The 16,199-nt window shown below is 39.7% G+C and overlaps 1 protein-coding gene across 1 annotated transcript in view; it reads right to left on the bottom strand.

The window, feature by feature from the left end:
- The window catches only part of LOC118275262 (metastasis-associated protein MTA3), a 43,415-nt gene that overhangs the window by 14,655 nt on the left and 12,561 nt on the right, over positions 1–16,199 (bottom strand). The window contains 1 exon segment of the mRNA XM_050695544.1: positions 2,938–3,045. Within this exon segment, the coding sequence (XP_050551501.1) occupies positions 2,938–3,045 (108 nt within the window).

Raw genomic sequence — 16,199 nt, forward strand, 5'->3', positions numbered from 1 at the left:
GCGTGTTATTTGTCACTTGATAAAATACTCTGACCTAGTGAACTTGGCGAGGTGTGGCACTGTGCCATTATAATTTTTAAAAAGCATGCCTTAAGACATCTAGACATCCACGTATGCTACTCGTTATATGACGCAAAGTTGGTAATTCTAGCTAGCATAACTTAAGTCACAGTAATAACCCAAATTTTAACGATACTTCATCTAGAAACCAGCTTAGGTAAGTAGTTAGTGCAAGTGGACCTAATACTGAATTGCACAACAATGTTAGTACGTTGATCTGCGCGAGCGCAGTGTTGTTGCAACGTCATTTACTCGTAGTATAGTACGGCAAATTCAACCAGTTGATAGTATTGCAGTTTGGTACTAATACATGGACATAGATAGTTCTGGATATCCTAAATATTTATTCAGAATTACAACCCCGAGTTTAAGATTATAACGTAACTAGGTAAGTAGGCGCTTCACGAAAAGCATAAACTTATAAATAAGATTTTATTAGCCAAGAAGCGATGAAAATGGGAAACGGCAAATGCAAATGGGATTAATGGTAAGCAGCTAATGGAAAGGATAATTTAATAGAAATTGTGTCAATTTTTTGTTATTAGCAGATGACGCTTGTCGCGGTCGGTGTGGCAGCGTGAGGCTTGGAGTGGTAATGTGGTAAGAGTGTAATGAGAGGGTCGGTCGGTCCTGTGTGGCGCCGCGCGGTGTGGCGCGCGGTCGGCCGTTGCGGGGCGGGAGGGCGCGCGGAAGGAATGCGTCGTTTTCGCATCGGGAGAAACGAATGCGTTTAAGCGTCGCGGGTATACAATGGCGGCGTGACGAGATCCGGTTCGCGGGCAGCGCGGGGGCAGGGGGCGGGGGCTCTAATCGATAGCCGGCGAGCGACGGCCGGGCGACTGCGGCGCATAGGTGACAGCTCGGGCCCAATCAAATTACCGGCCGTGGAGGAGAACTGCAGTGCCACGCACGCCGGAGAAACACCGCCGCCGCCGCCACCACCCGTGCCGATCCCCGCGTTCCGCCGCCGAAACTGCACCGACGAGCTCCTATTGTCCGATACACCACCACCTCACATACATTCGTCTATGCAACACATTGACGGATAGTCGTCACTTATCACACCGCCCGATACGCGAGACCCACCCCCCTTAACCCCCCACTTTGTACGGCTGCAAATTGTACACGAGCTAGGTAAAATAAGCCATGTGTGAGTTAAAGTTCTACAGATGATAGTGTAGCGTACAAGCGTCGGAGTTTGTACATATAGATGTAATACATAAAGATTTAACTACAAATTGTAAAAATGAGTGTGACATGCATCATCACAATTATCACACATTATGATAACATAACAAAGTTGGTAACCATATTGTCGGATACGTAAATGTCTAAAGTAGTTGGTCTGTACCTGTACTACAAATCAAAACTAAAACACTTCGTATAACTATAAATTCCACTACCAAGTTCATTTGTAAGAATCACTTCCTAAAGACGGTTTGTATGGGTTCTTTGCTGCCCAAGGTTTAAGCGCTTACCTCTGGATTTTCCAAGTAAATTATGAGAAACTTTCAGGCCAAGCACGTGTCTAGTCTGGCTGGTAATAAACGGGTTGACCGATTATGTAAACCACTGAGAAATTGTTAGCAAACAACAAAATTCAGAATAATATAAACAAAAATTTGAATAAATCGTTTTTAGGTTGAAATTTTCTGTTCAAACTAAAGGGGGTCAAGTTCTTTGATTAGACAGTATTAAAATAATAAGTTGCATAAGTAGTGCATTGCATACGTAGACGTTGTTACGGTACGGTTACGGTATGCGCAAATCCGACAATGTTCCTGCATCAAATATATCAACGGATGTAGCGTAAACGACACATCTACGAGTTCCACGACTGAGGATTGGTGTACGCGCATCTAATTATAGGTTATTCCACCCGCGTACCACACAACAGATCCACGTTGTACCATTAACGACCTGTGCACGAATGTCTACCCTGTACCTACACATAGGCAACGCTTCATATATCACATACGTGGACGGTGTATACAGAGAAATGTGATGTAACCCGTCACGCATACTGAACTCTGTCGACCGCGGTGGTGGACTACACTCGAAAGATATAAAACGGCAGTAAAAGAAATAGCGAAGTCGCGAACTAAAATCGAAACTTGACATTGGAAAACGGGAATTAAATCAAAGCGCTGCATAAAAAGATAACGACACCGTAAAGTTTCCACAGATCGATCGACCGATGTCGGACTCGTTGAAGCTTATTTCGTTGAAGACTGAAATAAATGTCGCTTTTATAGGTAGGTAATGAAGTGGTCGCCGCAATTAAATCGATGACATCATAGCCTCGATGCGTGGCGTGATGGGAAATAAAAGCACAATTCAATCAACGGGACGGCGACACGTTGGACAAAATGCTACCATTATATACATGAACATGGACTTCATACTTAGAGCATAATTCCTAATAAACTTAAATATTCACTTGTAATTAAGGTTATGTATGAATATTTCAGTACCCTAGTGAGCTACATTCTACGTAGTGTGGTTGCAGCTACACTACGAAGATAAGAATTTATAAACCGAGTTCAAACCCATATAGTAGCAACGTATAGACCAACAAAGAATAACAAGATCTAAGATCTAGTTATTATGCTTTTCGAAATTCAAGCAGTTGAACTTGAAATCAAAAAGAGCGAAGGTTCAAAGTTGTTTCAACTTTTTACGTCCCTTCGCAGACTCGCGCTAACGGCTATACAAAATGAAAGAGAACATGCTTTACCAGAAGCTGTATTCATTTTCGGGATTATATAACCTAAGCCTTTTCTTAAGTCAAATATTAAAGTATACAATAATGGTTGGTTACTTGACCATAACATTTGTGTTTTAAGTATTAGTTAGATTGGAGAAGATTTGACTCACCTAGCGCAGGGTCGAGAACTGCTTGTGCTGCTTGTTCTTCGCCGACCGGCGTTTTAAGGCATATTTTCTTGAGTTTCATCGCGATTGGTGAGTCTTCCGACTGGGCCACTGCAAAGTAAAAGAAGAGTTAATATGGTTACAAGTATTAAATTACATCCAAATCTTGTACAGTAGTTTTGTGAGTATCACTTTACCAGTGACTTCATTGACGAAGGTTTTGTTCTTAATTTCGAAGGGCAATAAAGCAATACATAGTTCATGTTATCCGCTAACTTTTTTGGGTGTCTTATAAGTACATTTTTTGTACTAGGAATAATCATTATTCCATGTCTTGGCTTCCCGAGTGCAAAACGTTACTTGTCGGATGTTAAATTTTCGCTCAGCCCAAGAGTACTTCAATAACCCGCAATTCAAACCCGCGCCCTCATGCATGAGAAGAGGACGTCTGAAACCTCCGGGCCACAACAACATCTTACATAATTATGTCATCTGTGGTAGGTATATCGCCTTCAGAATATCGGATACCAAGTATCTATTGTATTTTGAATTTCATATACACAATGGCATAAATCAGATGTGCGTAAGTTTTCATTTAATGAACTTTTTGAATGCTTACTATACCACGACACGAATATAGGTTACTCCCTATTTCATCACTACGGGACGAGGGATCGAAACTTATTCGGACGAAGTAAAACTAAAAATAATGATTAGCACGTTAAATCTCGAATGTTGATTTTGGTTGCCGTTTTTGGTTCTTGGTTGCAGAACCAAAAAAGGCATTTAATACAGCCAAGGTAATTAGTAATTTAGATACTACCTACCATTTACGAGTATCACAATTCACGTTGTGGTACATAGGTACCCATAAGGTAAATGATTAGATATCGTGAGAGGAAACGACACGTCGACACTGAACATTTTATGAAACCTTCAAAGGGAATAAATATTGAAATGATTCTGTTCTTTCGAAAATCATAAGCATGGTATTCAATACAACTAAATTCATTGTCAGGTTGGTGAAGTGGTCGACTGCCCAACACAGGGCTCCGACTTCAGTTTGCGAGTCGGGGTAATCGGGTTTTTAAATATACACACAGGATTTGACAAAAAGTGTATGTTTAAAAGTGGGAGAGCAATGCTTCGCCACGAATGGGCCGGCTCGACCAAAGTGAAATAAATAGAATTTTGATATAAATGTTTCTTCTATTTCTAGTAGCTGACTGTCGTAGGTATGTTAATGTTATTGCGATCAAAACATATTATAACTGCAAAAACCAAACTTCCTGTTGACCTCCAAATTACAAAATAATAAATTTTTTATCAACGACTCAAAAACATTTTTCGAAGATTAGTAGTGCCTTTTAACAGACTTCATCGTCCGTACCAGTTACCGGTTAGCAGATGCCGTGCATTTGAAAGGTAAGGTACACTTTGTCTATGTAAGGATACCCAGCACCGGCTATTTGGAAGCAAGACGCGTATGAAAAGGACCTTAATACCTAGTTTTGTTGTATTATTTAGTTCTAACTAATGTAATTCTAAGGTATCGATAGTATTAGGGATGAAATCTGGAACAAGCTATTTGGAAGAAGCATATACGATCAAAAGGGAACTAGGTATAAACATATATGTATACTATGGGAGAACGGACAACTGGCGTTAGTCTGAGCTCAGTCTAACGTCAGTTATGCAGTCAGTTAGTCAGTTATGCATACGTCAGCAACATGGGACAACTCTCTAATAGCAAGGTTAACAAACTGCATCAACACAAGGGAAGATTCATCGAAAAAGAAAGAAGAAACTGGGGTAAATGCTGTGGTTGTTTCAAATATGCATATTGTTGCGAAACACCGCAATACGTAGACAAAAACGTCTCAGTAGGGAAGTAGCAGTTCTCACAGGAAAGCCAAGGATGCGTTAGAGGCGGGCGGCGCGGTTGAAATAAAGTCGAAAATGAATAAACTTAACGGCTTGCTGCTGCCTGCTTTGATTCTCTCGTAGCCTGTGAGAGTTCATTGTTTTCGACTTTATTCCAAACACTCAACGTTAACAGTCGTCTGGCAGAAAATATCCTTTTTGCGCTTCACTTCACCAGATAAGTGTCACCCTGGCCAGTATGTGTATAGTGTATAAGAATTCTTAACTTGTAGTTCCTGTTCTTACTACCTAATTTTATAGTTTGAAATGGAGTGCCTTTCGTTATGTCAAACTGATGCGAATAACATAGTATACCGAAGAATACCATTGATTAAATACGTTGCTTTACCACATTACGTATTCAAAAATTCGACCGGGCATTGATCGTATGCTTCAATCGACTACAAAACTTGTTTTAAAACTCGTATTAGTCGTACGTATAGGTAGTTACACGGGTAAATTAAAATTTTCAATATTAATAATTTTCGAAGTGAAAGTTTACTGCTTATTCAAGCGTACAGTATAAGCTCATAAAAGATTAATGAATAATAAGGTGAAAAAAGGGTCAGTATACACATAATGGCCAATTAAAAGTGTATAGTTAGAATGTGTAACAGTGTGCCAGGGTTCGTCTGCGACCTTGACGGCCTGAGCGTCGGCCACCGGAGACCGGGACGCCGCGGTCGTCGAGGGCGCGACTCGAGATCCCGGGTAAAGGTGCGTGTACACTGTCGACAACTTTGATATTGCCGTGACCTACGACAACTATCGCACGTTCACGTTATACGTTGAAATCGACGTTGTACAATATTTACTTCTAGTTTTTGACGTACGTGACAGCTTTATTAAGAAAAACCTCGACTTTGACTCTTGCATATGCATAATTTTGTTCGTCATTTTATTTGGTTGACCTTAGGTTTAGTGTTTTGCTAGACATTATATGTATTTATTTAAACCCAAGGTAGTTTAATAGAGGTCAGAAGATTGTGTTATTCTTCCTAACACCAGAAAATAAACATTTTTAGAATAATAATGACAATCATTAATATTAAATCAATTCATGTTCAATTAATTCAGTTACAGTTTCAGTTATAAATAACAAAGTGGCATCAATAAAAAGTGTCGCGGCTCGACCTCACGTCATGTGGTGACGTGGTGGGCAGTGTACCTACACCAAGCGTCACATAGGTCGTGCGGCGCGATGTCGCTAGTGTGTCGTGGTTACGGCAGGGCAGGTGCAAGTGAGGCTGCACGTTGCGCCGCGCGGAGGCTGCGCCCACCCTTACCACCCGCGTCACCCTCATGCTCCCCCCGTAACCCTCCCGCGCACGCCATCTTAACAAATCGATAGGATATGACTGTTCTCCACTTCGCGGGTGCGACTTTTGGGCGCGGACTGAATGACCCCTCTTGATTGCGTAACGCAAAGCGCGTGAACAATAGAATCCGGTGTGATTCCGCCGGCGAAATGTAACGACGATTAAAACAAAGCCAACACACCGAACGAAGAGGAAAAATCTTAGTATCATAACCATACAAACAGACCGAAGGGCCCTTCGTCTGTACAAATGTTTGCTTAGCACCTTCCGAACAGGATTTTTATAAATATCAACTAACCGTAACGTTGAGTTATGATGACTGTAAGGCTTCATTATAACTTTTAAGGCAGTTATTGCGACACCCTTATAAGGTATCTGGGGGCACGGCAGCCCCCGCCAAGTCGAGAGTAAAAAAAAGCGGCACGGCCGTACCATCCTTTTCTCGAAGCAATTCGGGCCTTTTTCGACCCCCTATAATTCGGTTGTGGATAAAGCAAGAAACCTGAATCTTCAGTATTGTACTAATCCGGCATTGTATAAACACGGAATATTTAAAATTTCAGTCAATTTGAACCAGTAGTTTAAGAATGACAACTTGTTAAAGTTTCTAAATTTTGTCACTCACTGACTCACCGATCATCAAAAGTCCAAGGCACTTCTAGCAGACTTAGAAGCTTCATATTTGGAATACATATAGAGTTTAGTGTCTTAATCATGGGAAAACTTAAATATTTTGTAATTTCGGTCCAGTTTTCCAAATACACCAACTGCATCAATAACTTTGTAATCCCATATAAATATATGGGATTACAAAGTTATTTATGCAGTTGGTGGTTGGTGGTGGTTATAAATTTAATAGGTGTAGATAGGTACCTACCATATGAGGCAAGGGAGGGGGTATAGGGTGGGTAAGGGTGTGTTTACCCCATGAAACTGAACAACATTATTACTTGTAAAATGGTCTGTCCATTAACGTTTAATCATTAACGTCCATTGTCCTGTCTCAAAAAGAAAGGCTCTACAAAAAGAAGTGAGATCCCATCAAAAACATCCTGTAAAAAACCCAAGTCTCGCAGCTCAGTCTTTCTACCGTCAAAAGTTGTGAGATCCATGTAATACCAAGTCGGTTAATCTATTTAGTGTCTACTTGAAGGACCTTCTGTCTTAAGTTATTACATAAGTTATTATCATGCCAATATTAAAAATATTTAACGTTTTAAACAAATAGATCGACTTGGACATCGCATGAAAACAAAATGAATATTACAATATTATATTAGATTCTTTAGTCTCTCGCGCCTCACGCGATTGAAACTCTCGTTCCTGTTGGTCGCTGGCCCGTCGTGCTGTGTAGTGTGATACATACTAATAATCAAATCAAGCGATGTCCAAGTCGATCTATTTGTTTAAAACGTTAAATATTTTTAATATTGGCATGATAATAACTTATGTAATAACTTAAGACAGAAGGTCCTTCAAGTAGACACTAAATAGATTAACCGACTTGGTATTACATGGATCTCACAACTTTTGACGGTAGAAAGACTGAGCTGCGAGACTTGGGTTTTTTACAGGATGTTTTTGATGGGATTTCAACTTTACCTGACGGTGGTAAACGAGGTAAATATTATTAAATACTACTGAGAGTAGGGAGTAATTAATAAATGGCAATTAAGACAGATTATAATAATCAATGGAGTTAGCTTCGCTCAGTGGTAGGGAACAGTTGGCGATGCGTCTCGAGGTTTACGAGGGCATTATAGCCGCATCATTTAACCAATATGGGCAATATGGGTAAACAGTTGTGCACTAGGCTGTAGACGAAGCTTTATTGTGTAACAATATTGGTCCACCTCGATTTACACTATTGTAGCATAATGGTTTCTGTGAAATTACAAGTTTACACTGACTGCAGAAAGAGGAAACAATGTTTTGTTTATAATCCTGTTGCCTGAGAAACGTGTTTGGTGAAAGTATTTTGTATTTGCAAAGACATTTTACTCACTTAATACAATGAAGAACATTAAGTAGTGTCCAAATTACCCATATTTGCTTGGAAGGTACACAACTGAGTAAGTTTCGAAAAAACAATGACTCGAGTAGGGATTCAAATCCGCGGGAGCCCACTTCCCGTGTTGGTGCTCTGCCAACTGAGCTATACTGCGTGTTTTATCCGATCATGTAAACCCCACGAGTTGCAGGTGTTTTGAGAAGAACATTCAGCAGCAGTTATTTGATGGGCCGTCGATCTTTGCAGTTATTTTTATAAAATAAACTAGCAACATATTTCATAAGAATTAGGTCAAATGAGATGCACTTGCACAGCTAAAACATTACATCAATTACCGTCAACAAAATATGAATCTAGACAATTTTCGGGAGTTGCTGACTGCCTAACGTATTACCGAGGTTTCGGCTTAAAGCAGGAGTAAGAACGGAATGGTTTTTAGTCAGTAAGAGTCTGACACTCTCTCGCCTCACCCAAGGCGGGAGAAGTGATTGGATGATGTTCCCCCTCAAAAAATACAGTTTCTAATTCAAATTTTCTACGAGATACTAAACAATAAACATGGTTTCTGTAGTTCGATATTTGAATTTCATGAATTTGGATTCTGACATCACATAAAAACATGTTTCAGAGTCACACATGAAATCCCATTTTTTAGGAAACCGAACGATTGTTGGTCGGTTGTCCATACTCGTATATGCAAACTATTCCCCATTCTGTTAAAATGGAATTTGGTAGCGCCTTTTTCATCAGCAAACAGAATTAATTCAATGAGAAGGTAATCCCAACCGTCCTATAACCCAAGCGGGAATGGGAGTAAACCGCGGCCCGCTCCCGCCATCTCTACTTAAATATTCACGCCCTCTAATGACACGATGTCGGTTCACTTTAACAAAGTTCTAGGTGGCCAACTAGACGCGTGCACTTAGAACCTTACCAATCTAAGCAATATCGAACAAAGAAGTCGAGATAACCATCCACCGAAAGTGAACGAGTTCTGAATCAGAATAAAAGAAATTCGCTCCTGTGAGGGATGCAAACAGTACAATATAGGGTGTAAGCATTTGTGTGTTGTGTACGTTGCGGCACTTTGTTCACGTAGAATCGATCGATTTGCAAATCAGTGGAACTAAAATATATTTATGAAACAACGCTGTGTGTACAGAAATTATTTGGACGAGGAAAGCTATTCTTCCCAAGTTCTTAATAGCTCCAGTGTACATGTACATATACATGTATAATATTTAAATGATTTCGTATTAATAATACACATTTTACTATTTTCTTCATGTTTTTAACACATTTCACAATAGCCAGACCCCAGACCCGGAACAAATTCTTATAGATATATCGATCATTCATTTTTACAAATAGGGTTTTTTGTCCAAGGAAGAGTTAATCCCGCGATACGTCTAGCAGATGGTGGTGGCTCACGCATTGCGTCAATCGTACCGATAAAATTAAGTAGGTAAATATGAAGGTGCCTATCCATAGATAATGGTTAAAGGTGACAAAGGGTAATATTGAGCCATGACGGCGGCACACGTCCACCTGATATCGTAATCGGTCGGTCAAAAAATCGATCGATTAGCCACTACGTTCTACATTCTAAAACATTGTAGTTCGTAGTAAAGAAATAGAATACTAAGCTCTTTGGCACAAGTGCTTAACAACCAGAAGTATTATGCAAAGCCTTTATCACTATGGCTAATCTAGCTGCCGCTGAAACCATTTCTTAGCTGAATAAATTTAGAGGGATGGTCTCTTGGGGTACGCTGAATACAGTTATGAGTGACAAAGTATGCGAGCGAGCCAAGTAAATTGTTCTAATGATAATACATATTCATTGGTGCGTCGACTTCTCAGACTTAACGGTTTCCACTCGGTGACCTGCGGTGTCCCGCGATAAGTACCAACAAATTAAAAGTACACAAAGAATCTACGATTGCCAAGCGTCATGTGACTTAATGTTAGCTTAAAATATGACACGAGTAATGGGGTGCTGTGACAGTTGCCATAAACAAAGCTACTTAGAATTTTTTAACCTTTTCTTACCATGACCCTTCTTTGTTTATCGTTTAATTTGAAGGCGATTTCGGTTGTTCTGCTATTTCACTGCTATTTCACACAGCAATGTGTTAAACTTGGTTAGTATAGCACTAGAATAAAAAATTACTTCCAGGGTACGCAACGCACAGGAAGGTGTTTGGGTTTTTTGATATCAAAATCTCAGCTGACGAGAATAAGATTTATGGGCAATAATTGCGTCAGTATCACTTATACAAAACTCAAAATAGATAAGGCAAAAATCAAACAGTGTACTTGAGTTTCAACTCATTAAACTACATCGGAGAATGATAGATTTTTTTAGTCAAAACATAGTTTAGAAGGGGGATTCCAGAGAGGTGTTGTACTAGTCGTTGAACATCTGTCGCCACCTCTTGTCTATTTATACCATGAGGACCAGTAATATTGTAACTTTTGTATGTAATCAGAATACAAAATGAGAATGTATTACAGTATAGATATGTAGGTATATGACTATGATATGGTAATAGGTATGAATCGGACGATAAGTAATTATTTACTTCAAACGATCTCGCGAGTAATTTTTATCACTTTGTATGACATAAGAATATGATAACGTGTTGATATTGTTCCAGGAAATTACACGATGAAATTACACGTTACACAGATGATTACAATCATTTAGCACCTCAGGACATAATATTAGAATAAAAGTGCATTCAGTTTATAGTAGTTTTTCTATGGCAAATATTAAGGGAAGGCTTGACGTAACCAGTGTTGTGACCAGGTAGACTACGACACCAACTCTACACTCCCCGTGGGGTCCTAAGAACCGACTGAGTAAACGCGCTTTCTGATAAATCAGTTTTTATTTTAAACTGCGATATCCAAGTTATGATAAACCCTATTAGCCTCTTATTTGGTGGAGGCTCAGTGGACTGTCACGGGCTATTGGTGAGAGTTCGGAATGGACACAAGCAAATCCTGTAAAAATACCTAATTCATTAAACTTACTATTCAAGTTTTAAAAACCGATAATAGTTATTAGTTGGTTGTTAAAACGTTGTCATTATTGTCCATTTCTTATCGCATTTACTTAAAAGAAAATTAAAAACTGCTTTGTGTTATCTTTGTTTTTTATTAAAAAGCAAACAAATGTAAAATTAACAATTGCCATCAACCTCGAATAAATGAGAATGGGCACTAGTATTTTTGTTGGGTTTAAACAACTTAATAGTTTACGTATAGATAGCAAAAAATGGAGTTCTTAAGGTCAGTTAGTATTTCAGCTTAGTACCTTGCTAGAATATCTGTAATGATTTATCTATCCTTATTGTTGAGAAATTGATTGAGACGAATCATTTTTGGATATGTGGGTAGTTCAACATTCACCTTAGGCTTGGCACAAACGGGCCACCGACCACAACCCTTTGTCACGCGCTTCGTCCCTTTTGTAACAGTGTCAGAAGCGAGCGCCACCGAAGTTCCGATAATGCTACATTATATTATAATCTCAGCTGCGCAGTCTTACGATGGACTCAAACACGGAAAGTTTATTCAAACTATTATTAATACGCAGACGACGTAGACGACACCGCCGCCGACTACATTGGATGCATCCAATGTTAACTAGTCCTACAGCAAAACAACATACGTCTTGTGTGTCCCGTAGCGACCACAAGTGGTGAGTCGTGGACACTTTTGTAGCGAGTGGCCGCCACCGGCTACACGTGTGCGGTGCGTCTATACAATAATATGAAAAAACAAGTGGCTGTTGCTAGCCACCAGTAGCTGTGGTGAGTGGCCCGTTTGCGCCGACCTTTAATATTAGGACGTTGGTCTAGCAAGATGATTCGCACAGGTAAAAAGCTGATCGTTTCAGTGTTGTGCCATCATACGTGTCTATCAAATAATGCAGTGTGAACAGAAAATAATCGATGAGTAATTTATAAATTCACACAAGTATACATGAATTTGATATCCAATCGATATATGGAGCGGCTAACGGGGGCACCTGCAGAGCCTCAAGCTTGACCTTGGTGCTAATACGCAATACCTACTTGAACGGTCAGTGATCGGCACAGCATAACTATTATGCGGAATGATTAAATAGGTAGATGATATGATGTGGCAAAAAATTATACGGACCATTTGGCTCAACGACAAGTTTTGGTACAGACTGTTTGTTCTTGATAAACAAGTGTGAGTTTTTCTTCACGTTAAGTAATATGAGTTGAGCGTGTGTGATGATTATATCAACACTGTTATCAGCTACCTAGTAAAATCTTTCATAAATGTGCGTTAACTGTAAACAAAAGCATCGACGATTAACTGCTTGAAATACAACAGTCCAACCACCATTCAATTACTTGCTACTTAAACGGTACTTCCGCTGAATATGTATTCATTAAATCATCAAGTCATCATACAACAATATCCTAATTTTTAGAGATGGGATCGTTTGTTCTAAGGGTCCTTAAAAATAGTGAACTATACGTGCTCGCCACTAGGCAGTATACGATGTCACCGCGTCACTACATGCCCGTAGTGAGCCAGCAGAGCGACGAAACGGATACTCGCTTCACCTGCTCGCTTCCGCTCGATAATTACAAGAAACGTACTACTAACAAAACATTATACGAAGTTTTCTCTTAATAATAACTTATTAATTAAGCTAAAAGCTAGTATATGATGATATATAACGTAAGTGAAGCATTCCGTATAGAAGGTGAGAAGAGATTTAGTGAAAATGCTGAGTTTTGTACACAAACGCAATGTCAAGAGGTGCGGTCAATGTGTTAGCCTACTACCTTAAATATTGTACGGTTTTTTTGAGTAAGAGACGCTAGCTACGGGATGTTGAAACAATGCGACGGTCTTGTACAAGTGCGGATCGGTCGGATGCGCGGGGTCATCGACCCTGTGCCCCCCCTCGCGCACCGGCCGCGGTCTCACTTTCGATGCGCCCGAGGCCTCCACGAGTCCACGTGCCCATGCGCAGCCACCGACGCCGTCGTTGGTGACGTCACTGCCTTCAGGACCACGCGCAACGGTGCTACTTCCCAGAGCGTAAAGCTGTTTGAGCTTTTCATTAGAACACCCATGGGAACCATGCTAACAGCGGATGCCACAGTCCTTTCCCACTGACATGGTTTAAATTGTGCCTAAAGAGAACCATTTCAAGTCAAGAGTTCTTGACTTTTGAAATATCAACTAGCACTTATTATTGTTTGATATAGTAAAAAATCTTTGCACATTGCTAGTACTATTTATAGTATGGAAACTTGTTAGAAAGATATCTTCGAATCTGCAAGTAACAAATCGTGTAGGACACCGGATGGTAGGAAAGTGCGAAATATCACGCTTTAGTGCAAATGTAAGAGTAAACGAACCCGTAAACATCAAAGTATTACTAGCAAAGCAACCGGTAGTTGGTGCTAGTAGACAAGTAAGATTAAAGACCAAGTGAATCTGCAGATCTATGATCTATAGAGTTCGAATATCATTTGTAGTTGTAGTGCCAGTCATCATTGTGATAATCATAATCTCACACCTTTTTAATCCCCAAAAGGTAGAGCATACGCACTTTCCCATACTGAAAAATGTTCGGAATACAAACGATACCCCTTGTTCGGTAATCGCGGCACTGGAACACTCAACCAATGGGCAGTACAGATTTTGTAATATTTACACTGCTTTAAATAGCAATAATGAATATACGACAACGATAATGCTTTACACGTTGCGGAATAATTATTGTATGGACTTGTCTTCTTTTTATGACATAGTGCGGCAAACGATCAGACGGATCACCTAATGGAAAGCAATAGAGCGGCAACGACAGTACACATATTTATAAAATTGTTCTTTACTTATGTATACGGCTTGCTAATAATAGACTTGCATTTTTATTAGTACCGTATCTATAAATTACAAGGGCGGCCACACGTAAAACTGACTAACTACTGAAACGTTAACATTTAAAATGAATACGATGAAATTGTAATTTCAGAAAGGTTGTCTTACAATTCCCGATACACGTCCGATGCTGGTGTTGTTTATGACAACTTATCAGAAAATCGTCTGAAAATATCACAGATCTAGTTTAACCTACAATATTAATCACGGACGTGTTGTTATTATGTAAATACGAATTCTATTAATTTTGCTGATGGTGATTTTTCCGCTGCTACTTATTGCTAAGTCAAGGGTTGAGTGAATAGTTTTAACATTGTTGCAATAATCGACTCAACTCGTGTAAGCAGCCATTACACAATCGATTGCGTAATAGAAAGTTGAGATTTTTTATCAACCAGATGGTTAAAAACATTCTTTTGCATGCGTCAACCGACCAAAATTTTGGGTATTCTAACTATCACTGTTTGGCAGGCTCATCATCAAATTCAAGTTTGTACTCTGCATTCTATAATTGGAAACTATGAAAGAGATAGATATATTTATAATGTTTTTGGTTAATATAACAGCGACTAACATATAAAAGCGAATAAAAATACAGTTTTTAATTACTGGGACCTTAAGACCAAATATAAATTTAAAAGTTCGAACTGTTGTAAGTTGAATGGTAGCTAGTTAATTATGTCAACTGATATGAATTTTAATTATGTGGATATTAATGTATGTGAAACGTAATATTATAATGAAGTACGAGCACATTACGTGTATTTGAATAAGTTGTGAGTTGGCAGTGAGCAGGCCGCGTAACGGTGTCTAGTATCGAAGTCGTCGGCGAGGGTCATCGGCGCGTGGCGACAATTAAAACCGGGATAAGTGTTGCGTGTACCTGCGAGATGAGGGCGCCACGGTCGATACGAGGGGGACCCACCCGCGGGGAGGGCCCATTCGGTTAAGGAGTTTAGAATACAAGTCACGGAGTATTGATGTCTCCCGTGTTATTTTTATTACGCAAAGGACAACTATGAAAAGGACTCCCAGCTCCCCCGTAAACATCAACCGAGTGACATCGTGGCAGTGGATTGGAAGGCGTATGACGCTTTAACAATGTATTGTCTATCTGTAGGCAGTACTTGTCTAGTCAGGGTTACTATAGTTTCATTTTTATGGCTCGCGTAAAAAGCCTTTCTCGTATAACATTTTTAAAACAAATTCATGTAGGTTTCGTAGTATATTTAAAATTGTGTATAGAATTATAGATTTCCATTACGATTTGTAAAAAAATAAGCATCTTTTCAGCAATTTCAACATCTGCGTCACAAGACGTGTGGGTGTTGAGGCGGCAGACAGAGTGTGCGGGGGTGGGGCGGGGTGCGGGTGAGCCAACTCTTCATTCCCATTTAGCTACTGAATTGTACAGCGGGAGGAGGCCATGATTATGTTTACTAACCCCGGCCGCCCGCGCCCCCGGTCTACGCGGTCCGAATTAACACACGATCTTTGTCCCAAAACTCGGTCTTTACATAGCCACCCTGCCGATCGGTGTTGCTATGTGCGAAATTGCGAATGGCGGATATGTAAGCATTGGTGTTTATCCGTTCGATTGTTCGAGAACCAAATACAGTATTAAATGCATTCGATTTCGCAATACTGGCACACAAAGGAATAGTTCAAAGTTAAAGAGTAGTTTTAGATTATTAATTATATTATAGAATTTTAGGTTTCTTTATCGTTGCTATTTTTTCACCAATTAAGAGTTTCAAAAAAACTGGGAACCCAACCCCACACTATCTCTTTTAACAGTTGCGCGTGTGACCACCCACATCAACAAGATTTTGCTACTAATGAAATTCGCACAGCTACCTATTATCTAATACACAGGCACGTATGAGTACCTATAGGAAATCCCAAGATTTAAGAACTGAGAAAACATGCAGTGCAATAAAAACGGTAAATCAAGGCGTGTGCCCACAATGCGGCACGAAGGCGATACGGTAAACACAGCATCATCACGACACGACTGATTCACAAGTGTTGAACGAAACAAAAAAACATAGGTTTAATGCTGTAACATG

The sequence above is a fragment of the Spodoptera frugiperda genome, chromosome 8, assembly GCF_023101765.2.
Source record: "Spodoptera frugiperda isolate SF20-4 chromosome 8, AGI-APGP_CSIRO_Sfru_2.0, whole genome shotgun sequence".
NCBI classification, from domain to species: domain Eukaryota; kingdom Metazoa; phylum Arthropoda; class Insecta; order Lepidoptera; family Noctuidae; genus Spodoptera; species Spodoptera frugiperda.